This window comes from Crinia signifera, chromosome 2 (genome assembly GCF_055691185.1).
Source record: "Crinia signifera chromosome 2, ASM5569118v1, whole genome shotgun sequence".
NCBI lineage: Eukaryota > Metazoa > Chordata > Amphibia > Anura > Myobatrachidae > Crinia > Crinia signifera.
The window spans coordinates 391,820,869-391,847,524 of NC_139218.1; the positions used below are offsets into that span (position 1 = coordinate 391,820,869).

Genomic DNA, 26,656 nt, shown 5'->3' on the forward strand with positions numbered 1-26,656 from the left:
CTCAGAAAGTGCGGGCAGTGTCCCGGGTGCCACAGATGGCTGCATATGTGTCAACAACACGAGTGGGAGCTGGCTTGCGTGCTTCATCTTGATAAATCGTCAAAACAACGTTCCTTGTTATTTTTAAATGAGGCTCGGATGGAACGGAACCGCAAAGTGTCAGGTGGGAACACAATGTTCTCCAGCTGCTGTTGAACTACAAGTCCCATCAGGCCCCTGGAATAGGCGTCCGAGGCAGTCGGTGCCTCCTGCAGTGGTTGGCCGAAAAGCCTTGAATGTTGCTTAGTCTTTCAAAATGGCTGCCTCTGGGGTGCGCAGGTGACAGGTACACAGAGTCCTGAAACAGACAATGCCGGGCGCACCAAGGGACGCTACAGAGCGACGTTGGACACTTGTTTAATGTCAGAATTGTGAGTCATTGCGTTCCAAAGAAAGTTTAAACCGGGGGCTTTTTATGTAGTCGGAACATCTGTGAAAACAGGCGATGTTTATTTTGGATTCCCAACGTTAAGACGTCTGTTCAGGACCCCCCCCCCCCCCTGTCAGCGCTTCTCAGAAACGGAGGAATTTGCCGATGTCACTTGTCTCTGACTCATTGTACGCCTTCCATGTATGTTGTCCCATCCTGCTGTGAGGGGGGGACAGGAACACCAGGACTGTGCGAGAGGGGCCACTGCCCAGGGCCCAAAGCTAGACTCAGGGAGCACAGGAAAAGATCAGGTTGGGGGGGGGGGGGGGGGATGCATCTTCCATTGGTGCAACCGTATAAAACATTTGCTTGGGATGAAGAGTTTATGTAGCGTCTTTAGTTCTCACAGGTGACGGAAGTCTGATCGCTGACGTCACAGTGACCACCCGCCTTGCCAGCCCCCTCCGCTGTCCTCTGCTGCTTCAGTGTGGCTGCTTCTAGGTTAGGGGGGTCAGAGGTGTCTCCAGGGACGAGGAACCAAAGTGACCCCAGTTTTCCATGTTCCACTGTTGCTCTGCCTACCCCGGCCTATTTACTCCGGATCCAGTCAGCCTATCACTGTGCTCCCAGGCCTGTGTAAGAAAACCAGGCCAGGAAAAAAACATGAAGATGTGCCAGCTCCATTCAGATGGCACAGTGGTTAGATTGGACCCCCGAAATCCCCAAATTACATCAAACCCATCCGTGCGGTTTGGTCTCTGTATTAGTCAAGTGCTCCATCCCGATCGCTGCGTATTAATCCCTGCCTTATTTATATTTGGTGTCCTGCCTGCCGCCTTTCACTGTAACTCCTTTACGAAAAATCAGTGCTTTCTCTCTCGGCTGCCTGTGGCCCCTGTTGGACACCGTCTCCACCCATATTGCCGTTGGATAGAAGCATATCTATGTTCCGCCTACAAAATGGCCACCACTGTTGTGCATGGGTGACCTGTGCACCTCACTTATTTATTTATAATTGTCCGTAGATGACCACAAGTCCCAGCAGTACTGACCGTTGCCCTTGTAGTGAGGTGGTGTGAGGTCGCTGTCCTGCGTCTGTAAATGACATATATAATAAGAATTTATCAGTCCCAAGTAAATGATGTGGCCAATCTGATATTCCGCCATGATGGAGATAGTCCCCTGAGGTCACCGATCACATTGCCGCGAGTGGCACTGCCAGCGTGAGCAGAGGTGACATCGGCCTATTAATAGTAGCGTGTGAGTAACCTTTACACAAGCTCCGGCTGTTTCCGTGCTCTGTGCCGGAATTAGCTAAAGCTTTCTGTAGGCGGAGGAACACGGCCTGAACATCCAGTAATCGGATTCCAGCTGTGTGTTCTTACCTGGCTGTCTGCTCCTTGTGCACACAGCGAGCGCTTTCCTGTCAGAGATGTCACAGCGCAGGGCGCCATCATGGGGGATGGGGGGGGTGTCTCTGCATAAAGCACTACAGAGACCATGCTTCTATATAATCTAGTGCTGCGGTAATTCCGTCACCCTGTTACAGTGAGGAGGGGGAGACGTACCCGTGTAAGGGGAATGCAGTACTCCACTCTGGTTACGTATATTATATCAGCGAGGCACGAGGTGCAGGATGGCTCTCATTATAAATATATGACAGCGGGTGTACATCGGGGGAACTTGCACCCCTGCCACTGTATATAGCAGGGATATTCCATATGCTAAATCTGTTGCAAGGCATGCTGGGATGTGTAGTTCCACAGCAACTGGAGAGCTGCATGTTGAATCCCCCTGCGATATGCAGCAGTACTGTTATAAGGGGTCCCCGCGCACAGGTGCAGATCTTGCCTCCCATGTTGACATTTTCCGTGTTGACGTTTGCTATTGTTGATCTGTTCTGCCCCCCGCTCGCTATAAAACCTGGGACCCTGGGAAATGCAGGGGGTAATGTCCGTGGGGACCAGCGTCGGTGAAACTTGTTGGAGAGGGAGGACAATTTCCTAGCAACAGAAGCAGCGCAGGGAGTTCTGCTATGGTGCTTTGTGCTGCGCTCTGCGTAGGCCGAACCTTCGTCTCAGACTGCGCTGTTTTACTAATGGGTGATTCTGAGCGCTGGGTTTGGCCTAACTACTCCACTATCCTGGTTCTGGGGGGACAGTACGTCACGTGCAGAGCCACCTCTCCAGGGGACAGTGCGTCATGTGCAGAGCCACCTCTCCAGGGGACAGTGCGTCACGTGCAGAGCCACCTCTCCAGGGGACAGTGCGTCACTTGCAGAGCCACCTCTCCAGGGGACAGTGCGTCATGTGCAGAGCCACCTCTCCAGGGGACAGTGCGTCATGTGCAGAGCCACCTCTCCAGGGGACAGTGCGTCACGTGCAGAGCCACCTCTCCAGGGGACAGTGCGTCACGTGCAGAGCCACCTCCCCAGGGGACGGTGCGTCACGTGCAGAGCCGCCTCTCCAGGGGACGGTGCGTCACGTGCAGAGCCGCCTCTCCAGGGGACGGTGCGTCACGTGCAGAGCCGCCTCTCCAGGGGACGGTGCGTCACGTGCAGAGCCACCTCTCCAGGGGACGGTGCGTCACGTGCAGAGCCACCTCTCCAGGGGACCTTGCGTCACGTGCAGAGCCACCTCTCCAGGGGACAGTGCCTCACATGCAGAGCTACCTCTCGAGGGGACAGTGCCTCACATGCAGAGCTACCTCTCCAGGGGACAGTGCATCACATGCAGAGCCACCTCTCCAGGGGACGGTGCGTCACGTGCAGAGCCACCTCTCCAGGGGACGGTGCGTCACGTGCAGAGCCACCTCTCCAGGGGACGGTGCGTCACGTGCAGAGCCACCTCTCCAGGGGACGGTGCGTCACGTGCAGAGCCTCCTCTCCAGGGGACGGTGCGTCACGTGCAGAGCCTCCTCTCCAGGGGACAGTGCGTCACGTGCAGAGCTACCTCTCCAGGGGACAGTGCGTCACGTGCAGAGCCTCCTCTCCAGGGGACAGTGCGTCACGTGCAGAGCCTCCTCTCCAGGGGACAGTGCGCCACGTGCAGAGCCTCCTCTCCAGGGGACAGTGCGTCACGTGCAGAGCCTCCTCTCCAGGGGACAGTGCGTCACGTGCAGAGCCACCTCTCCAGGGGACAGTGCGTCACGTGCAGAGCCACCTCTCCAGGGGACAGTGCCTCACGTGCAGAGCCACCTCTCCAGGGGACAGTGCGTCACGTGCAGAGCCACCTCTCCAGGGGACAGTGCGTCACGTGCAGAGCTACCTCTCCAGGGGACAGTGCGTCACGTGCAGAGCTACCTCTCCAGGGGACAGTGCGTCACATGCAGAGCCACCAATCCAGGGGACAGTGCGTCACGTGCAGAGCCACCTCTCCAGGGGACAGTGCGTCACATGCAGAGCCACCAATCCAGGGGACAGTGCGTCACGTGCAGAGCCACCTCTCCAGGGGACAGTGCGCCACAAGCAGAGACCTTTGTTGGCACCTAATATCCTCACATGTGATGTGGTCCTGGTCACTTTCTGTGGGGGGTTTGCAGAATGAAGTGTTCCTCGTGAAGCCAGTAACTAGGGAACATTGCGTTACATATACAGAATAACTGGAATTGGACTGTGGACCATTATCTACAACACGGCGCTTTCCAGGAACACTGGGCCTTATTCTAGTTCACTCTTTCTGACAAAATCTTTCTTAGTTGGACAAAACCATGTGCACTGCAGGTGGGGCAGATGTAACATGTGCAGAGAGAATTCGATTTGGGTGGGGTTTTACTTCAAAGTGAGATCTATATGGCAGTGTAAAAATAAAGCAGCCAGTATTTACCCTGCACAGAAACAAAATAACTCACCCAAATCTAATTCTCTCTGCACAAGTTACATCTGCCCCCCTGCAGTGCAGCATGGTTTTGTCCAAGAAGGATTTGGTCAGAAAGAGTGAACTAGAATAAGGCCCACTGTTACCGGAGAAGATGCATAGCCGCAGCCTGGGAGTTATACGGGGGAAGGTGCCGGATACCTGGATGTCGGGGAAGACTTGGAATACGCAGTTTCATGTAGAATTATATGGAACGCAATGTTCCCTTTCAGGGATGTCCCTGTGGCGAGGTGACTAGCATTGCCTGTCAGTAACCATGGAAACGCTGGACGGTATCGCAGGGATCAGGCGTCCCCTGCTATGTATGAGGAAGCAGCACGGACACCTGTCTGTATGTCTGCAGAGCGATCCTGTCTGACAGTCACCTGAAATGGATTTTAAAAAAAAATTGCTTTTGAACATATACTTCTCTTATGTGACCCAAATGCCACCAGCGTTTCCCTGTCCCCTCCGCTGGCACCGTGCTGGCCGCGGTAACCGAGTGGTATGAGTGGAAAGGCGCTATGCATGTGCCTGGCGGTATGAAGGGGTGCTGTTCCCTTCATCTCATGTAGGGCACATGGCTGCGTTTAGGTCCCCCTGGCGATACTGTCTCCGGTTTTCGGTTTCGGTCCTTGTTGACGTTGTATCTGAGGAACGGCATCTGCTGCGCTCTCGCCGGCTCCTGCGCTGTTGGCGTACCTCACTTTTAATATCCTGTGTCTCCCTGTGGAAACGCTCTGGCTGCTGGATAAACCCCGGGGCCTGTAACATGCAGAGCATATGTTGAGTCCGTCCATACTACTCCTGCATATCGCTGCCCGTTAGAACAAGCGGCCCCTCCACGTCCCATCCGTCTTTTCATTAACTCTCGGAGATCGGGTGTTGACCCCGAGCCTGTTTAAGTATGGGAACTAATCCGTATGACAGACAGGCACATATCTGGCATTGGTAATAGAGCGGCCTAGCTCTCAGAGCGGCCTACGCCTTTTGCCACAGCCTGGCGGACAGTAACCAGATTCCGCCACCTCCGCCCAAGGATCTGTAACAAAAAAGTGCCCTACAATTGTGTCTGCTATGTAGCCAATATCTTTCTTTTTATTACTGTGTGACTTGTTTTACAAAGATTTTAATACATTAATACTTTTTTCTTTCTTTTTTCCGCAGGACATTTAGTCAGAAGAAAGCCGCTGTGGAGCGGGAATATGCGCAGGTAAGAGATCAGACCGCCGTACCTGCGTATATAATATTATAAGCCGCGTCTGCTACATTGTTCCCGCTGTTTATATAGGTATAAAGTTTTTCCTCTCCTGGCCGGCAGAACCTTAGTCTCCTCACTCCGCCGTCCCCGGACAATGCCCAATTATAATCCAATTACCGCTCAGGCCCGGAGAAGTGACAAACAAGAGGTCCTACCGCTCCGCAACCTAATGGTCCTGCTCAGCACGGGGCAGGAGGAATGTCTGGATTATATTACGCGGTGCGACTTGTGACACTACAAGTCCCAGCACACCACCTGGTCCGATAACAGCTGCAGAGCCTCAGGAATGGTGGGGGGGGGGAGGGGGGGCTTATTCCCTGGACAATGAATTCCTTGCACAAATATGAGGAAATATAACTTACAGTGTCCGATACCTATAGGTCCCGCCGAGCGGCGAGAGTGCTTCAGATTTCTCTGCTTTGGGGTCTCCGGTTTCGAGATCTTGTCTCTCTGCCACACTAAGCGGCAGCTGTTTGTTTGAGCCCTGGTTGTATTCATTTGTGTTGGCTGGCGTTCCTCAGCTGCTGCACGAGCCCCTTATAAAGGGAAGCGTTGTTGACCCTACATGGCGGGGGGGGGGCAGTTTCCTGAGTCCTGCAATGAATACCTATGAGCCGGCTGAAGTTACGCCTTTGTCCCGTATCAGAGCGGCGATTGTCCCCGGGTTCGGGTGGCTTCCATGAGAAAGTGGCAGCTTCGCCGGCCAGGAAATCGCTGCCAGCGTCATGTGCCAGTTGTAGAGGTAGGATACGTGTGCGTGCGTTCCCCCCGCACAATCGCAGCGTTTCTTCTGCACACTGAGCGGCTTATGCACTAACCCTTCACCTGTCACATTTGACAGCTTTAGAATGGTTTATAGAAACTTGCCGCTGATCCCGGGGCGTCTGAGCAGGCTGCACAGGGAGCGATGCAGCGCCCCATCGGAACGCTTCAGTCCGTATCGGTCTTTAACCTCAGCAACCAACTGGCAGTTTAGTTCTAGCTGTCCAATCAGGGCCTGGATGCCGGGGTTTAGTGCCGGCTTTGCAGTGTTGGTGGATGAGGCCTTTAGTGGTGCTTGTGGGGACCTTTGGGTGATGTTACTGGTAAGGAGACTGGGTTCTTCCTCGGTCATCTGGTAAGAGGCGAGAGAGAATGCTGCGGGTTTGGTGTTGTGATGTGCTGGGCATTGCTGGGTAAAATTTGATTGGTAATCTTGATAAATCCCCTCATTCCGCCCCTTGGGGGCTGTACCGTGTGCGGCCTCCTCTAGTCCTATTTGGTTTTGGAATGGCTCTCTTACATTCTCTGCTGTACTTGGCTCTGTGCTTGACTTAATCATTAGCTGATGTCATCGAGCAACTTGGTGATGTCATGGACAGTAAAAATAATCCCCCCCATGTTTGATGGATAGAAAGCGCGAGAGAGATATAATGAGGGCTGTAACGATGGCTGTAAAACCATTGTAACTATAGATGATAAATTTGTAGTTTTCATTTTCTATTTCCCTGTGACACGAGCGACTGTCTGATGATGTCATGTTTTCACCTATGGAAATATGTTCATTCAGTCAGACTGTCAGCAGACATATGCTTAATATGAAATGAAATGAAACCTCTTTCTGTCCGTACATCGGATGCGCCTACGTCTGGCTACAGGAGGCGGTGTGCGAGCAGAGCTTGGGGTAACTGATGCGTTCGGGGCATTTACCTGGGTCCTGCGTGCTCTATTTGGTGTCATGTGACACAGGTGGGTGGAGCCTGCTTCTTGTCATGTGGTTGTCCAGTGCCAATGAAATGCAAGCTGGCCGCTTGATGATGATGTAACAGGAAGTATCCCTGAAGTACAGCAAGCATGGTCATGCAAGTGATTGGGATATGCTCACACATATTAATACTGATTATCCACATAGGCGTATGATGAGGTCAATATACAATATACCTCATCTATACACCTACAGCCTACATGGAATTGTGTCATGTGCTCAGATATCTGGTTACTAGCCGCCTGCCTACACATTAGTTTGTGTGTATGACAGTAGATTACTGGTATCCTGAGGCATGGGAGTACCCTGGGTTATAATATGAGGTGCCAAAGTTCATGAACTATACTGTTCGGCTCCTGCGTTCAGCAAAATAAATGCATTAAATGGTTCTTTCACAACCAGTAGTGATTCACAGGAGTACATTGGAAGTTCCTGCGTTCACCACAGCGGTGTTATGTGTGGTGTCTAAGTTCCTGTGCAGCTGATATCCTTATGTGTGATTGCTGAAATGCACGCTTATCAATGGGTGTAACTCACATATACAGTAACCCACACCCCACCGACGGCGCTGCCGGGAACTTATCTGGCCTCCGCTAAACCAGCTTTAGCAAATATTTGATTTCTCTGGGCTACGACTTGGTTACATGTGCCCTTTGATACCCCTTAAAGTATCAGTGGCGTATCGTTACTGTAGTCACCACAGCCTGATAATTACGCAGCAGGCGCTGGCACACCTGCATAAGGCAACTTGGGAACATCCCGGCCTTCCTGCCACCTACAGGAGAGTTCCATATAAAAGTATCATCACGTGACCGTGTGTGTTATCCATAGTGTCAGGCAAAGCCCCATTAATGTCACATGAATTAGATAACATAGACGTGTGATCTCGTCTGTCACCTGCCCGGCAGCAGGATGTCCGCTTAGAAGTTGTGATCACTTGGGACGTGTTTTCTCTGCACATGAGAGAGTGAAAGTTTCCCAGACGAGTGCTTGCTGCACGCTTCCACATATCGCCCAGTCTCCAGCACCCAGATTTATATTGGCACTTTCCACTAATGCCTGAAACATGTATAACCGCACTGCGCTGGGACTCGGCCGCTCCCCGAAAACTGATATATTTAAAGAACTTGACACGGAAATGTAATTACTGAAAGCTGAAGCCGGTCTGGGTTACTCCGGGTGAAATAGTTTATGACAGGAAATGTAACGTGCTAAACTCCATTTTGGCCGGGTCCCTGTGGGCTCGTCATTGTCCTGAGCAGAGGATCCTGTCACCTCACTGAACGGAAGCCCATCCATCAGGGGGAGTAATGTGTCCAGGCCTGTGTAGGCCGTGTCAGCCTCCCAGGCTGGGATAAGGAGGCCAGCTGGTCTCTACATTTTTCTACATGTTTATCAGTTAAATTAAGACTATACCTGGTGTAAAAGTCAGTCTTACCGTCGTCGGTGCCATAATACAGCGCCGACACTGGTGAAAACTGGGCATGCCAAAAATGGGGACATACAGAATAAATGTCTCATAGAAGAAGCCGGTTCTTTGCAGCCCCTGTTACGCTGTCCCTCTGACCTTTTGTCTCAGTAAGCTATTGGACATGGCGGATTACCGGGCAGGACACTTTATCCTTTAGACATCTCTCCTGGGCCGCGGCAGCTAGTATTACTGGAAATGGCCACGTGTCTATGTGGACATTCCGGGCAGCAGTTCAGTTAGTCCGGAACCCACTGGCACCTCTCCGACTGTCAGCTCTTCTGGCGTGGCGGCTGCTGTAGGATTTTGGTAGCCTACACATTGATGTCTGTGCCTGGCGCTGCACTCAGCGGTGGTCGGCAGAGCCTGCGGTTAAGATGACCACCTCAGCCGTCCGGCTTTGCAATAAGGGGGTATTGCAGGTTAATGCGAGTCTCAGATTTGTGCAGGTGAAAGTCTCATACCGCCCTCCTATTACCTCGTCCGCTTCTCCCAAGACGTGAATCCTGGTGCACGCTTTACAAAGAACTGTGGCGGTTTATTAATACTAATCCGTGTTTTATGAGGTAAATCAGTGGGCCAGATAGAAACAAGTGGCAATGCTGAGGCGTGAGGCACTGTTTTACATACCCATGCTACTAAAATGTAGCGTCCTTTCCAGTGGTGCTTTCTGTGTAAACTGCACGTGTGGCCCTAGCCTGTGGCTGTATCGCTAACCAAAACCTGGAGCGGGAACTGTGTACTAGCGGAGTCAGAGCTGAAGGGAGAGAGACAGGTTAGTGGCGGCTCTGTAGAAGGAAGTGTCTAAGCATTTACTGCCTGAGGCACTCAACTTGCATCGGGATTTTCAGTTGCCAGCACTTACGGCTTGCGTTTTGCAGAGCTGGATTTTCGGCACACTGGAATGCAAGCTCTGTGGTGCAGGGCCCTCTACCCTGTTATGCCTTGTGAAGAATTTGTCCTGTATATTGCATAGTCAGGCAAGTGCTTTGTTCTTCATATTGAGGGTTTTTTTTTAATTCCGCGTACCCGTACCCATGGATGCTCACTGTACTCAATCTATTTTATTTGCATAATTCATGTACCTTTTACCTCCTATCAGTTTTGTGCTTTGTACAACTGTATCCTCTATTAACTTTTTCCAAAGTATTTCTGTATTTCCCCCATATACCACGCTGAAGATACTCGCTCTGTTATAAATAATATGTTCGATGCATCTCCCCCTGGGGCTGGCAGGCATGCCCATTTATGCCATCCCCTCCTGCCCTGTTATCCTGCATTTGTCCTTATACTGTAGTGCTTAGTACAGTTGAGCACATTGTATGTTCGTTTGTCCCCCCCACCCCCGAAGGCTCTTCAGCGTTACATCGCGCACATGAATTACGTACACTGACACAAAAGCACCATTTTTAAAGACCATTTAAATGTCCCGAGCTTTGAGATGGTAATCATCATCTTCAGGGGCTTTAAACTCGCAGCATAAACAAAAGGCTCATGTACATTTAAATCCACGGCTGACAGTAGCTGGCTTGTCTCCTGGCACACTCGCATCCTTGTCCTAGACGACGGCTGCTTCCTGCCTCCACCCATTGAACATACAGGAGTGTGCTGGGGTGGCAGACTCTGATCAGTATGATGTAGCCTCTCTGCCCCGGCCACAGGAATGTTTCCACATGCCAGCGTTGAGGTGAGTGACCCTACGTTCAGTCACCACCACCCCCCACCCCAGAACGGTGCAGAGAAGGGCGGCTTTCACTGCTCTCTGGCAAGTGGACAATTCTAGCAAGTAGAGGCCATTGTGCCCAGGCAAGTACCTGTAAACATCTCCTGAGCAAATAGCCGCCACGTATTTCAATATTTGTCCACGTAAAGAACGACGGAGGGGCGGGAGTGTTCTTAGATGGCGTACATGTCATTTATAACAGACATTGTGACTGACTAGCTGGGCAGAAGTCCCAAGAAGGTGCTCTCTCGAAGACCGAGTCTCCTCACAGCAGTCCCTGTATTGTATATCCACAGCGCACAGTACTACTTCTCCCTTTTCTGGATGTGCTTCCCGTCAGCTGTAAATGTTATGTGTGACCAATAGTACTTCAGCATGCGTTTTCAGTATGCTGTACATCATTTCTTAATAAATTCTGTATAGTAACACACAGTACTACTTCTCGTCCTGTATTCTGGATATTATTCTTTGTATCTGTTTTGTCTTCTGAACGATGGATGTGATTCTCAGTATCTCTATTGTGTTTTGTGTGAATTGATGATGCGCAGTTCTACTTCTCTACCCATATGATGGTGTTATTTTTAGCAATGTTATGTTTGGCAGTAGAATGTCGCACAGCACTACTACTTTCTGTATGCTGGATATTATTCTTGGTATATGTTTTATATTCTGTAGGAAGTATCACAGTACCGCTTCTCTTTCTGTATGCTGGATTTTATTCTCCGTTTCTGTTGTGTATTCTGTGTGAATTGATGATGCTCAGTACTACTACCCTTGGTAGTTTGTTCTCAGTATTGTTTATTAATTGTGTACTCCTCTGTGTGTTGGATGTTATTCCTGGTATCTGTATTGAATTCTTTATCAATGGATGTCACACACTACTAATTATATTTCTGTATACATGAATGACACACAGTATGGCTTCTTTTCCTGTATGCTATTCTCAGTATCTATCTTTTCTCTGGGTGAGACATCGTACTCCTTCTCTTCCTGTAGGCTACATGTTCTCGGGATCTGATTAGTGTTACGTATGAATGGATGATGCACAGTACTGCTTCTCTTCCTGTGTGCTGCATGTTCTCTGTATCTGTTTAGTATTACGTATGAATGGATGATGCACAGTACTGCTTCTCTTCCTGTATGCTGGATGTTCTCGGGATCTGTTTAGTATTACGTATGAATGGATGATGCACAGTACTCCTTCTCTTCCTGTATGCTGCATGTTATCGGGATCTGTTTAGTATTACGTATGAATGGATGATGCACAGTACTCCTTCTCTTCCTGTATGCTGCATGTTATCGGGATCTGTTTAGTATTACGTATGAATGGATGATGCACAGTACTGCTTCTCTTCCTGTATGCTGGATGATATCGGGATCTGTTTAGTGTTACGTATGAATGGATGATGCACAGTACTGCTTCTCTTCCTGTATGCTGCATGTTCTCGGGATCTGTTTAGTATTACGTATGAATGGATGATGCACAGTACTCCTTCTCTTCCTGTATGCTGGATGTTCTCGGGATCTGTTTAGTGTTACGTATGAATGGATGATGCACAGTACTGCTTCACTTCTTGTATGCTGCATGTTATCGGGATCTGTTTAGTATTACGTATGAATGGATGATGCACAGTACTGCTTCTCTTCCTGTATGCTCTCGGGATCTGTTTAGTATTACGTATGAATGCATAATGCACAGTACTGCTTCTCTTCCTGTATGCTGCATGTTCTCGGGATCTGTTTAGTATTACATATGAATGGATAATGCACAGTACTGCTTCTCTTCCTGTATGCTGGATGTTATCGGGATCTGTTTAGTATTACATATGAATGGATGATGCACAGTACTGCTTCTCTTCCTGTATGCTGCATGTTATCGGGATCTGTTTAGTATTACGTATGGATGGATGATGCACAGTACTGCTTCTCTTCCTGTATGCTGCATGTTCTCGGGATCTGTTTAGTGTTACGTATGAATGGATGATGCACAGTACTGCTTCTCTTCCTGTATGCTGCATGTTCTCGGGATCTGTTTAGTGTTACGTATGAATGCATAATGCACAGTACTGCTTCTCTTCCTGTATGCTGCATGTTCCCGGGATCTATTTAGTATTGTGTATACATGGACGATGCACAGTACTGCTTCTCTTCCTGTATGCTGGATGTTCTCAGGATCTGTTTAGTGTTCTGTATGAATGGATGATGCACAGTACTGCTTCTCTTCCTGTATGCTGCATGTTCTCGGGATCTGTTTAGTATTACGTATGAATGGATAATGCACAGTACTGCTTCTCTTCCTGTATGCTGAATGTTCTCAGATCTGTTTAGTGTTCTGTATGAATGGATGATGCACAGTACTGCTTCTCTTCCTGTATGCTGCATGTTCTCGGGATCTGTTTAGTATTACGTATGAATGGATGATGCACAGTACTGCTTCTCCTTCTGTATGCTGCATGTTATCGGGATCGGTTTAGTATTACATATGAATGGATGATGCACAGTACTGCTTCTCTTCCTGTATGCTGCATGTTATCGGGATCTGTTTAGTATTACGTATGGATGGATGATGCACAGTACTGCTTCTCTTCCTGTATGCTGCATGTTCTCGGGATCTGTTTAGTGTTACGTATGAATGGATGATGCACAGTACTGCTTCTCTTCCTGTATGCTGCATGTTCTCGGGATCTGTTTAGTGTTACGTATGAATGCATAATGCACAGTACTGCTTCTCTTCCTGTATGCTGCATGTTCCCGGGATCTATTTAGTATTGTGTATACATGGACGATGCACAGTACTGCTTCTCTTCCTGTATGCTGGATGTTCTCAGGATCTGTTTAGTGTTCTGTATGAATGGATGATGCACAGTACTGCTTCTCTTCCTGTATGCTGCATGTTCTCGGGATCTGTTTAGTATTACGTATGAATGGATAATGCACAGTACTGCTTCTCTTCCTGTATGCTGAATGTTCTCAGGATCTGTTTAGTGTTCTGTATGAATGGATGATGCACAGTACTGCTTCTCTTCCTGTATGCTGCATGTTCTCGGGATCTGTTTAGTATTACGTATGAATGGATGATGCACAGTACTGCTTCTCCTTCTGTATGCTGCATGTTATCGGGATCGGTTTAGTATTACGTATGAATGGATAATGCACAGTACTGATTCTCTTCCTGTATGCTGAATGTTATCGGGATCTGTTTAGTGTTACGTATGAATGGATGATGCACAGTACTGCTTCTCTTCCTGTATGCTGGATGTTATCGGGATCTGTTTAGTATTACGTATGAATGCATAATGCACAGTACTGCTTCTCTTCCTGTATGCTGGATGAGATCGGGATCTGTTTAGTGTTACGTATGAATGTATAATGCACAGTACTGCTTCTTTTTCTGTATGCTGCATGTTCTCGGGATCTGTTTAGTGTTACGTATGAATGGATGATGCACAGTACTGCTTCTCTTCCTGTATGCTGCATGTTCTCTGGATCTGTTTAGTATTACGTATGAATGGATGATGCACAGTACTGCTTCTCTTCCTGTATGCTGCATGTTCTCGGGAAATGTTTAGTGTTACGTATGAATGGATGATGCACAGTACTGCTTCTCTTCCTGTATGCTGCATGTTCTCAGGATCTGTTTAGTGTTACGTATGAATGGATGATGCACAGTACTGCTTCTCTTCCTGTATGCTGCATGTTCTCAGGATCAGTTTAGTGTTCTGTATGAATGGATGATGCACAGTACTGCTTCTCTTCCTGTATGCTGCATGTTCTCAGGATCTGTTTAGTATTACGTATGAATGGATGATGCACAGTACTTCTTCTTTTCCTGTATGCTGGATGTTCTCAGGATCTGTTTAGTGTTCTGTATGAATGGATGATGCACAGTACTGCTTCTCTTCCTGTATGCTGCATGTTCTCGGGATCTGTTTAGTATTACGTATGAATGGATAATGCACAGTACTGCTTCTCTTCCTGTATGCTGAATGTTCTCAGGATCTGTTTAGTGTTCTGTATGAATGGATGATGCACAGTACTGCTTCTCTTCCTGTATGCTGCATGTTCTCGGGATCTGTTTAGTATTACGTATGAATGAATGATGCACAGTACTGCTTCTCCTTCTGTATGCTGCATGTTATCGGGATCGGTTTAGTATTACGTATGAATGGATAATGCACAGTACTGATTCTCTTCCTGTATGCTGAATGTTATCGGGATCTGTTTAGTGTTACGTATGAATGGATGATGCACAGTACTGCTTCTCTTCCTGTATGCTGGATGTTATCGGGATCTGTTTAGTATTACGTATGAATGCATAATGCACAGTACTGCTTCTCTTCCTGTATGCTGGATGAGATCGGGATCTGTTTAGTGTTACGTATGAATGTATAATGCACAGTACTGCTTCTTTTTCTGTATGCTGCATGTTCTCGGGATCTGTTTAGTGTTACGTATGAATTGATGATGCACAGTACTGCTTCTCTTCCTGTATGCTGCATGTTCTCTGGATCTGTTAAGTATTACGTATGAATGGATGATGCACAGTACTGCTTCTCTTCCTTTATGCTGCATGTTCTCGGGAAATGTTTAGTGTTACGTATGAATGGATGATGCACAGTACTGCTTCTCTTCCTGTATGCTGCATGTTCTCAGGATCTGTTTAGTGTTACGTATGAATGGATGATGCACAGTACTGCTTCTCTTCCTGTATGCTGCATGTTCTCAGGATCAGTTTAGTGTTCTGTATGAATGGATGATGCACAGTACTGCTTCTCTTCCTGTATGCTGCATGTTCTCAGGATCTGTTTAGTATTACGTATGAATGGATGATGCACAGTACTGCTTCTCTTCCTGTATGCTGCATGTTCCTGGGATCTGTTTAGCATTACGTATGAATGGATGGTGCACAGTACTCCTTCTCTTCCTGTATGCTGCATGTTATCGGGATCTGTTTAGTATTACGTATGAATGGATGATGCACAGTACTCCTTCTCTTCCTGTATGCTGCATGTTCTCGGGATCTGTTTAGTATTACGTATGAATGGATGATGCACAGTACTGCTTCTCTTCCTGTATGCTGGATGATATCGGGATCTGTTTAGTATTACGTATGAATGGATGATGCACAGTACTGCTTCTCTTCCTGTATGCTGCATGTTCCTGGGATCTGTTTAGCATTACGTATGAATGGATGGTGCACAGTACTCCTTCTCTTCCTGTATGCTGCATGTTATCGGGATCTGTTTAGTATTACGTATGAATGGATGATGCACAGTACTCCTTCTCTTCCTGTATGCTGCATGTTCTCGGGATCTGTTTAGTGTTACGTATGAATGGATGATGCACAGTACTGCTTCTCTTCCTGTATGCTGGATGATATCGGGATCTGTTTAGTGTTACGTATGAATGGATGATGCACAGTACTGCTTCTCTTCCTGTATGCTGGATGATATCGGGATCTGTTTAGTGTTACGTATGAATGGATGATGCACAGTACTGATTCTCTTCCTGTATGCTGGATGTTCTCGGGATCTGTTTAGTGTTACGTATGAATGGATGATGCACAGTACTGCTTCTCTTCCTGTATGCTGCATGTTATCGGGATCTGTTTAGTATTACGTATGAATGGATGATGCACAGTACTCCTTCTCTTCCTGTATGCTGGATGTTCTCGGGATCTGTTTAGTGTTACGTATGAATGGATGATGCACAGTACTGCTTCTCTTCCTGTATGCTGAATGTTATCGGGATCTGTTTAGTGTTCTGCATGAATGGATGATGCACTGTACTGCTTCACTTCTTGTATGCTGCATGTTATCGGGATCTGTTTAGTATTACGTATGAATGGATGATGCACAGTACTCCTTCTCTTCCTGTATGCTGGATGTTCTCGGGATCTGTTTAGTGTTACGTATGAATGGATGATGCACAGTACTGCTTCACTTCTTGTATGCTGCATGTTATCGGGATCTGTTTAGTATTACGTATGAATGGATGATGCACAGTACTGCTTCTCTTCCTGTATGCTCTCGGGATCTGTTTAGTATTACGTATGAATGCATAATGCACAGTACTGCTTCTCTTCCTGTATGCTGCATGTTCTCGGGATCTGTTTAGTATTACATATGAATGGATAATGCACAGTACTGCTTCTCTTCCTGTATGCTGGATGTTATCGGGATCTGTTTAGTATTACATATGAATGGATAATGCACAGTACTGCTTCTCTTCCTGTATGCTGGATGTTATCGGGATCTGTTTAGTATTACATATGAATGGATAATGCACAGTACTGCTTCTCTTCCTGTATGCTGGATGTTATCGGGATCTGTTTAGTATTACGTATGAATGGATAATGCACAGTACTGCTTCTCTTCCTGTATGCTGCATGTTCTCGGGATCTGTTTAGTATTACATATGAATGGATAATGCACAGTACTGCTTCTCTTCCTGTATGCTGGATGTTATCGGGATCTGTTTAGTATTACATATGAATGGATAATGCACAGTACTGCTTCTCTTCCTGTATGCTGGATGTTATCGGGATCTGTTTAGTATTACATATGAATGGATAATGCACAGTACTGCTTCTCTTCCTGTATGCTGGATGTTATCGGGATCTGTTTAGTATTACATATGAATGGATAATGCATAGTACTGCTTCTCTTCCTGTATGCTGCATGTTATCGGGATCTGTTTAGTATTACGTATGAATGGATGAAGCACAGTACTGCTTCTCTTCCTGTATGCTGCATGTTATCGGGATCTGTTTAGTATTACGTATGGATGGATGATGCACAGTACTGCTTCTCTTCCTGTATGCTGCATGTTCTCGGGATCTGTTTAGTGTTACGTATGAATGCATAATGCACAGTACTACTTCTCTTCCTGTATGCTGCATGTTCCCGGGATCTATTTAGTATTGTGTATACATGGACGATGCACAGTACTGCTTCTCTTCCTGTATGCTGGATGTTCTCGGGATCTGTTTAGTATTACGTATGAATGGATAATGCACAGTACTGCTTCTCTTCCTGTATGCTGGATGTTCTCAGGATCTGTTTAGTGTTCTGCATGAATGGATGATGCACAGTACTGCTTCTCTTCCTGTATGCTGCATGTTCCCGGATCTGTTTAGTGTTACGTATACATGGACGATGCACAGTACTGCTTCTCTTCCTGTATGCTGCATGTTCCCGGGATCTGTTTAGTGTTGCGTATACATAGACGATGCACAGTACTGCTTCTCTTCCTGTATGCTGCATGTTCTCCGGATCTGTTTAGTGTTACATATACATAGACAATGCACAGTACTGCTTCTCTTCCTGTATGCTGCATGTTCTCGGGTTCTGTTTAGTGTTACATATACATAGACGATGCACAGTACTGCTTCTCTTCCTGTATGCTGCATGTTCTCCGGATCTGTTTAGTATGGCGTATACATGGACGATGCACAGTACTGCTTCTCTTCCTGTATGCTGCATGTTCCTGGGATCTGATTAGTGTTGCGTATACATAGACGATGCACAGTACTGCTTCTCTTCCTGTATGCTGCATGTTCTCGGGATCTGTTTAGTGTTACATATACATGGACGATGCACAGTACTGCTTCTCTTCCTGTATGCTGCATGTTCTCGGGATCTGTTTAGTATTACGTATGAATGGATGATGCACAGTACTGCTTCTCTTCCTGTATGCTGAATGTTCTCGGGTTCTGTTTAGTGTTACATATACATAGACGATGCACAGTACTGCTTCTCTTCCTGTATGCTGCATGTTCCCGGGATCTGATTAGTGTTGCGTATACATAGACGATGCACAGTACTGCTTCTCTTCCTGTATGCTGCATGTTCTCAGGATCTGTTTAGTGTTACATATACATGGACGATGCACAGTACTGCTTCTCTTCCTGTATGCTGAATGTTCTCGGGTTCTGTTTAGTGTTACATATACATGGACGATGCACAGTACTGCTTCTCTTCCTGTATGCTGCATGTTCTCGGGATCTGATTAGTGTTACATATACATGGACGATGCACAGTACTGCTTCTCTTCCCGTATGCTGGATGTTCTCGGGTTCTGTTTAGTGTTACATATACATGGACGATGCACAGTACTGCTTCTCTTCGCTTATACTGTTCTCCGTTTCTTTATTTGGTCTGTACGGCTGGATGAGATCCTGCCACATGGACGATGCACAGTACTGCTTCTCTTCCCATATGCTGGATGTTCTCAGGATCTGTTTAGTGTTACATATACATGTACGATGCACAGTACTGCTTCTCTTCGCTTATACTGTTCTCCGTTTCTTTATTTGGTCTGTACGGCTGGATGAGATCCTGCCACCTATTCTGTATGACCGCCTGCTTATATCGCATCAGCTCAGTACCACTGTGCCCAGCACCATCACCCTTTTATAGCACCTCTACAGGCTCTTGGCCGTTTCCACCCTGCACAGGACCACAGCACTACGCCAGCCGTGTGTCCCTCCACCAGTGGGCAGATAATTCCACCCCAGCTTGGTGTGAGCAGTCCCTGTCGCCAGAGCTTACCTGCAGCAGGCTACAACCTGACAGGCATCGTGCTTAATAGTCCCAGGAAGGGAGCTCTGGCCTGGAGCCTAATCTCCGCTACCTCAGCGTCTGCACCGCGGTCTCAGCATTCCCAAAGAGCGAGATTTGGCTGCTGCTCCAGCCCTGCTGCACTTTGATGGATTCGAGGCTCCGTCCCCGTCACGTAGATGGCTGCGCAGCATGGGAACTTCACCCAAATGCCAAAAAGTTGTGCAATCTAGAGCGGTCGGATCTAATAATAGGCAGCGCGTTTCTGTGCTGACCTCAGCAGCCTGTGAGTTCTGCACTGGTCCCGGTGATAAGATCTGAAGTCGTTACCCTATAGGGCACTGGTGTATCTTCTCTGGGGGTACGCTGCTCCAGTATGTGAGGGGCCGTCTGCCGCCTGTGCTGTACCCACTGGTCATAGAGAGAGCCTGAGAGAATCTCCCGGCAGGTGCCTCTCCCGCGTCATATCCCTACTATAATAATTCAGTAGCTGATCCTTCCCAGCCTTCGTCATTGCCTTACGCAGCCGTCATTATCGTGGCCCTGTGGGTCATCTCCCTATCCTGCCCCTTCATGCATTAAGGTAACCTCACTTCTGCAAACACTGCGCTTATCCCCGGCTGGAAATGAAGGTAGAGACAGACTGAGCAGGATTGCCTGTAGGTGACAAAAACAGCGCTGCTGCTGATTAGGGAAAATGACATAATTTGGCACCGGTTTCATGTGGGAGCAGGGTGTGGTGGGGATTGGTTCACTTGGCTTGTAGGAGCCATTAGGAAATGAAAACAGCAGTAGTTGTAGCCTCAGGCGGTCATTACCGTGTGCGTAATAACAGGAACGCGAAGTATCTTACATTCAATAGGACTGTATAGATCAGAAAGGACGGCGCAGGATGACAAGGGCGCTAGAATGAGGCGTTACATTAGCAGGTGCGCCTGCTGTCCTGGGCCCTGCCGCTGACAGACGCAGGACAGATGTCGCACAGATGCTGTGCGTTTCCCCCTGTCGGAGCATCTCCAGACTGCCAGCTCTGTGGTTGGGAATTAATCCCACATCCGTGTAACGTGTTCAGCAATTTACATGTAACATGTGTATCTCACATACTGGGATGCTGAAAGTCTCCCGTCTAGCTCGGTGTGCATTGGGTTTGCCCGCTACGGTCTATATAGCGGACTGGCGCACTATCGTACGTATAATGCACCTTCGGTCCAGGGACTCATACAGCGGATGATCCATGTAATGGGATGCAGTTAAGATCCCGGCGGTCGGGATCCCGGCGTTCAGAATCCCGACGCCGGAATCCCGACCGCCGAAATGCCGACACTTTCTCCCTCCTGGGGTGTCCACGACACCCCTGGAGGGAGAATAAATTAGTGTGCCGAGCGTAGCGAGGCACCGGGCCCGCTGCATGGCGAGCGCAGCGAGCCCGCAAGGGGGGGCGATCCACGTCCCCCCCTTGTCGGCATTTCGGCTGTCGGGATTCCGGTGTCGGGATTCTGAACGCCGGGATCCCGACCGCCGGGATTCAATACTGAATCCCCATGTAATATGTCCCTCAGAAGGGACAGACCAGTCAGAGCGGCACGCCTGGCGCATATTCCCAATTAGCCATATAAACGTTTTTATTTTATCGAGCGTTTTCTTCTCTATGAATTGCCAGATGGGGGTAATGTTATTACGCAGCCAGAGAAATGAAAGACGGTAGTATTTTTAATTAAATAAAAAGCATTTGGCCGCGTGCCTGAGTTCGCTGGGGATCGCTGGATTACAGTCTTATTTGTACAGGCTTAATGCTGGGTATTCCAATGAATAAATGCCACATTTAGATTTCTCCTCCATGCACATTGTACTGTCCAGGAACTGCCTGCCGCACGTTCAGTAATGATAGGCAATACAACCTTGAAAATGACCATGTTTAGGAGAGAGCCAGGATAAAGTGCAACGTTCTCCAGCACTCTAAAAAAACACTTCTGGTCCCTCGCCAACGTATATTGTCTCCGTGACAATGCTTCAGTGACACGTCCTCTGTCTAAGAATTTTTGTTTTGTTGACAACAATTGAATGCCGTGGTGCCACCCCATTCCGTAACCAGGGTGGCACGGCGTACAGTCTGGCAGCTGCTTCCAGGCAGACTTCCCGTCTAATCTGTGGTACAGGAGCCAGGTTATGGAGAGCTGGCACGGGGCTGGCAGGACGGGTTTACCTGCCTCGCCAGTGACTGCTTCCTGCCTTCTGATCCGACTTAATCTGTTGTTACCGCCTGTTTGCTTTAGGATGTGACCCCCTTCAGAGATTAATTTAGAGGTGACTTAAAATATTTAACCCTCCGTTTGCCTATTCTGCCCCTAATGGCGCTAATTTCTAATTGGCAGTGATAAGATATTGGGCTGATGTATTAAGTCGGGTGAAGTGATAAAGTGGAAGCTGATGATGTAGCGTATTACGCCTGGTGAAGTGATAAAGTGGAAGCTGATAATGCAGCAGCCAATCCACTCCTAAGTGTCAGGTTACAGGCTGGGTTTGAAAAATGACAGGAGCTGATTGGCTGGGGCGTGGTTACCTTCCACTTTATCACTTCACCAGGCTTAGTACATCTGCCCATAATGTCCTATAGAGGGATATATTTTATGAAAGTGGAATTGACACACAGAGGGGCACTGCCCATGCCCACGATGCCTTCTGCTGAGCACATAGCAGTTACAGTGATGCCCGTATCACAAGTTACAATACCAGTGGGCACGCCACGATTTTGGGGACCTGAATTCCATCCCTAGAGTAACAGTCGCTTTCCATTTAAAAGTGCATTGGCGCTGGAAACAATTTGGTGTTCCATTGGTGCGTGGGATGGCCTTTCTACGAATTGAGTCAGTGTCCGGTGTGAAACATCGGATTGGATTTCTCATTACCCACTGTTTCTGGACCGATCTACAAATCGCATAGTTTATATCATTTTGTGTACTTTCCTCTCTGCGATAGGGTACGGGAATCCATGTGGTTTTTGTCAAACGCTGCCCCGTTTCTGTAGCCAATACGGGCGTTGGCCCAATATCGCGCCATGTGGCCAAAAATGACTATAATAAACAAATCAGGTAATTATTGCTGTGTGCATGCCGTCCTCTTCCTAAGCCCATCCCAGCAGTAACAGAGCCCAAAGTGGACATTTAAGGTCATCTTCTTGTTCCGTCGCCTTCCCTGACCGGAATGGGCCAGACGAGCCTTTAACACCTGCGTTGTAAGGGAAATAGTTTACAAGTCACAACTAAGAGCTTCTTCATGGCCTAGTGTGTAATTACTAGAGACAGGATTATATGCATTTGCATATCTGCATATGCATTTGCATATTTTGCCCATTCTCACTAGTTATTGCATATTTTACCTAAAATCTAGTGATGGTGCATATTTTAGGCCCCGCCCTCTTCCCACCCGCGAGTCACAGCACTGCTTTGCCCTGCTGCTGCTGGCCAGGTAGTGGTAGAGTGTGCAGGCTGGGGCAATATGTGCACAGTGTGGGGAACCTGGATGTACGCTATGTCTGACACTGCTCTAAGCTGCCAATCCATGTTGATAAAAGTCAGTAGGGGCATTATTAAGCTCCTAAACCTTTGCCTGCCCCTGGCCTGGGACCTTACACCAAGAGACAGACTTCTGCAGCAGAGGAGGTGGGCGGAAGGGTTGTGACATCACGCGGCGCGGAGGAAATGCCGTGTCACAGTGAGTATGCGGCGCAGGGAGGAAGCCTTCCACTGCGCCGCCCTCACACACTATGCTGACATTTGATCAGAGGGTCCGTGTAGTTGATGCAAGAAGAGCTTTGGACGCTGCAGTATGCTGTAGCAGCCAGGAAGAAAGCAAATGCTGTGTTCAGCACTAGACATCTGCAGATGCTGGGGGCCTATTTTTGAGGTTTATTTTCAACTAATTGTATGCTGATTTTTAAATAAATAAGTTAAAAATTACTTTTTTTATTATTTAATGTAGCATATTTTAAACACTTTTCATGCATATTTTAAGTATTTTTCATGCATATTTGCATGCATATTTCAAGCTTTTTATGTTGCATATAATCCTGTCTCTAGTAATTACAGTCCCCGCAGGAAGGACAAAAGTAAAGTAGAACAGGCGTCGCTCCAGTTCCGTTGCCGCGCGACCTGTGAATTTCTCCCGTGACGCAAGGTGTTATAATAATCGATGACACGGATACAATTCATTTTAATGAGAACGTTGTTTCTCCTCTTAGCAAGATTGCATCAATAAATGCAATGCATGGCTTAAGTCTGGGAATTAACCCGGAACGCCTCTGTAACCGCGGTGTGTGGCGGAGGATTTGGGTAGGGAGGGGGGGGGGGGGTGTATTCAGGCTGATGAGGGTTTTGTTTTTTGGCTTTTTTTTTTTTTTTATGGGTCGTTTAGTGTAACAATGAGAAGCAGCTTGGAATTAACCCTCATCGCTGCTGGAAGGGATTACATGAAGAGTTTTCAAAACACCTAGATGCCATTTTGTTTGAAATTAATTTAACCCTTGGAGTGCCAAGTAAATTTGTCAAAATAGGTGTGAAAATTGGCAATCGAACATGTTTATTCATCAGAATGCCCTGTAATGTTACATTATATAGGAAATCTCATCTTTTTTTACGTAACATTTTTTTATTTGAATTTATATCACGAATGTGAGCGATGCTGGGATTTTAAGTGGGCATCTTCGGGGGTGTATAATTTCCAAATAGGTTTAATAAATGTTTCTTAAAAAGTAAGCAACCTCAATGTTTACCATATAATATGGGTCAAGGGCTGTGTGTGTTTATGTACGTGTGTGTATGTATATGTGTGTATAATACTCGGTCAGGTTATTGCACAGACGCGCTGGGATGTGTAACGTCAGACGTTCCCCTCTGCCCCTCGCTCCCTGTGATCTAGACTCCGGTCGGCAGTGAGACAATCTGAGTTCCCACGTCGAGCAGTTCTGGGGAGACTGGCAGGAAATGCCAGGACCTGGCATAGTGACCATGGTGGGCGGACGCTGGGTGCCACCTGTCCGGTAGGAGCGAGCCTCTGATCATGACAGGACATCTGCGCTTCTGTGTCCGGTTCTCCTCCTCCCACCAATCTGCTTATGAGGATTTCGTTCTAGCCCTGGAAGTCCTACATCGATAAAGATAGATTTTTAAATCTATTGATAATGACCAAAATCGCCCTTTTCCCCGGGATTTTTATTCAGTGCACCGCGCGGATGTTTTATGATCTTCCCACGCGATTCCGTAACGACCAATGATTGTTTCTCTAACAACCTGAAGGTATACGCCATCGCTCCTCTTGGCAAGAAGATTGCTACGCTGACCGGTGTGCGTGCTCCTCTTTACATCTGCGCGGGTCACTTGCTCCAAATCATGTTCATATGATATTGTATTTAATGCTGCTGTAAGGACCCCTTGTAAAGACCTTGTTGGCAGTGGCGCAGTGACGTCTGACTTTGTGTGACCAGTCCTGCAGTGTGGCCTCGCTCGCCTCTCTATGTATACAGCAATCCCGAGAATTCCTGGCTGCGCTGGGGCCTGTTTGGCTGCAACAAAATGGCCTAAACCTGGTCATTCTGTCCAATCCGTACGCTGGCCCCAGCTGACTGAACCACGTGTCCTGGTGACGTCCTGGTGCCGTGTACTTTAGAATACTAGCATAATGGCTGCTGTATTCTGAGGCACCTGCAGAGAGCCACCTCCGCCCCGTGCACGGTGTAACTATACGCTGCGTCACTGAGCTTGGACGCTCTCCCAGTCTGTAGCCCAACCACCGGCACCCGTGTGCCATTGCATCTGGAGATTCCACAGACTACTAACGGGCCTTTGTTGTTGCAGCCTCATGAATATTAATTAGGGGAGGTAAGGTGAAGTGGGGAAACGAGAACTGCTCATTTGCATACGTCTGCCTCGCACAATTAAGTTTGTCTGGAATGTGTCACTTTTCATTTGCCCGTGAAGACGCGAAGCCATTAATTATTGAGTGTTGTGTCTGAGATGCGGAGACGGTGACCGGGGGAAAACGTTCCCTGCGGGACTCCAGAGCTGACGCTCTTCCCAAATGGATTTTCCCGCAATAAAAGCCTGTAAGGACCCTGTGAGACTTGTTTGGCATGCCGGGGGTCACCTACGTAAGCCAGTGTTCAGCCTATAGGGGGTGCACTCCTGACCACCTCACGCATAGTTACGTACTGGGTAAGGTTGGAAAATCGCTAAAATTCGCTGTGCAATCAATACGAGCGCTGTAGGAGTAAGCGGGGGCGTCCCCTGCGAGGCGGCGGCTAGGTTACCCTCCTAGATGTAACTGTATGAGCATTGGTTCTGCCCGTGGTACCGCCGTGGATGGCAATAAAGTGGCACATAGGCAGCAGGGGGTGACTCGTGTCCACCCAATCAGTCATTTTACCAGTTGTGTATGAGGTGGTTCCGGGAAGCAGCCGTCTAGCTGCAAGGTGCTAATTGTACCATGTTAGCAAATATTTACTGGAGAGATTTTCTGCTTTGTCAATTACGTGTCCTATTCACCTGGCGGCCAGTAACTCTGTCATTCCCAGGAGCGTCTGGGTTTTTTGGGGAGAAGGAATAGTTAGGTCCTGCAGTTATGGGGTGAGGTGGCAGCAGAGATTTCGGGGCGAGATGTGGGTACACCAGTACTTCTATATCATTCTGAAGCAAACCTCATTGGTGGTTTGGAGAAGGACACAGAAGCGGTTATCGCCACTGTATTTGCGTTGGACGCTGATCATTTGTATGTTATAGATTTGTGTTACAATGTATCGGATTACTGTACACCCATGTAACCCGCTTATTGTCATACATGCGTGGACCCTCGCCTGTTCTGTAAACTTTATACCCATTTCACGCTGAAATTCCAAGTCCGACCCGTGTTTTTGCAATCGTCTGGCAACTTTTTTTTTCCGGCAGAGTGCGACTAGAACGCACAAGAAGACTGCGCTGATTGTTGTGATATGTCACCCGTATACTGTGCGTGACTGAGTCTGTAGACGGAGCACAATACATTGTAGCACCACGTATACGGGTCAGAGACAGACTCAGTCGCACACACAAGTCTATATCACATTACTCATCTCTGTGCGTCCTGGTCACACTGCGTTGCTACTAAATAGATGCGTTTTGGTAATAAAAAAAATTACGCCCAATGTTAGCAGTCTCATGGGAGCAATTGCACCGGGAGTGGCTGTTTTGTATGAGGACACATCTGTACGGTGCCCTGTTGTCTGAGCCCAGTGACGGCAGCCATTTTACCAGCTTATTCTTCACGTTCCAGTGATGTACAGAACATTGGGTTCGGTGTTGTGCCTGTGTCCTGTCCCGGATGAGTTGTTGCCGTGGGTGCCTGGCCTGGCGTGACTGCACGGAAACTGCTGAGTCGCTGAGCTGTCAAGCCGGGCAGCTGATCTTTCCGTCCCATTAGGTCCCGCACACAGCTCGGCCCTTCTCCGTTATTCTTATTATCACCTGCTAATGGGGCTGGGTTTCCTGGTGCTGACAAAGGGCATTTCATAGAGACCGGCCCCTCGTCCCCTGCTCACCATCATCCATTTGTCCCACAGAGGAGGCTAAATCCAACAACATTGCAGCGTTCCCAGTAAGCAAGGTTGCAT

The 26,656-nt window shown here is 47.9% G+C and overlaps 1 protein-coding gene across 4 annotated transcripts in view; it reads left to right on the forward strand.

The window, feature by feature from the left end:
• Positions 1 to 26,656, forward strand: part of FCHSD2 (FCH and double SH3 domains 2) — an 86,335-nt gene that overhangs the window by 14,711 nt on the left and 44,968 nt on the right. For all 4 annotated transcript variants that reach the window (XM_083170387.1, XM_083170388.1, XM_083170390.1 and 1 more), the window contains exon 3: positions 5,431 to 5,476. In XM_083170387.1, coding sequence (XP_083026513.1) covers positions 5,431 to 5,476 — 46 coding nt within the window. The remainder of the gene's footprint in view (positions 1 to 5,430; positions 5,477 to 26,656) is intronic.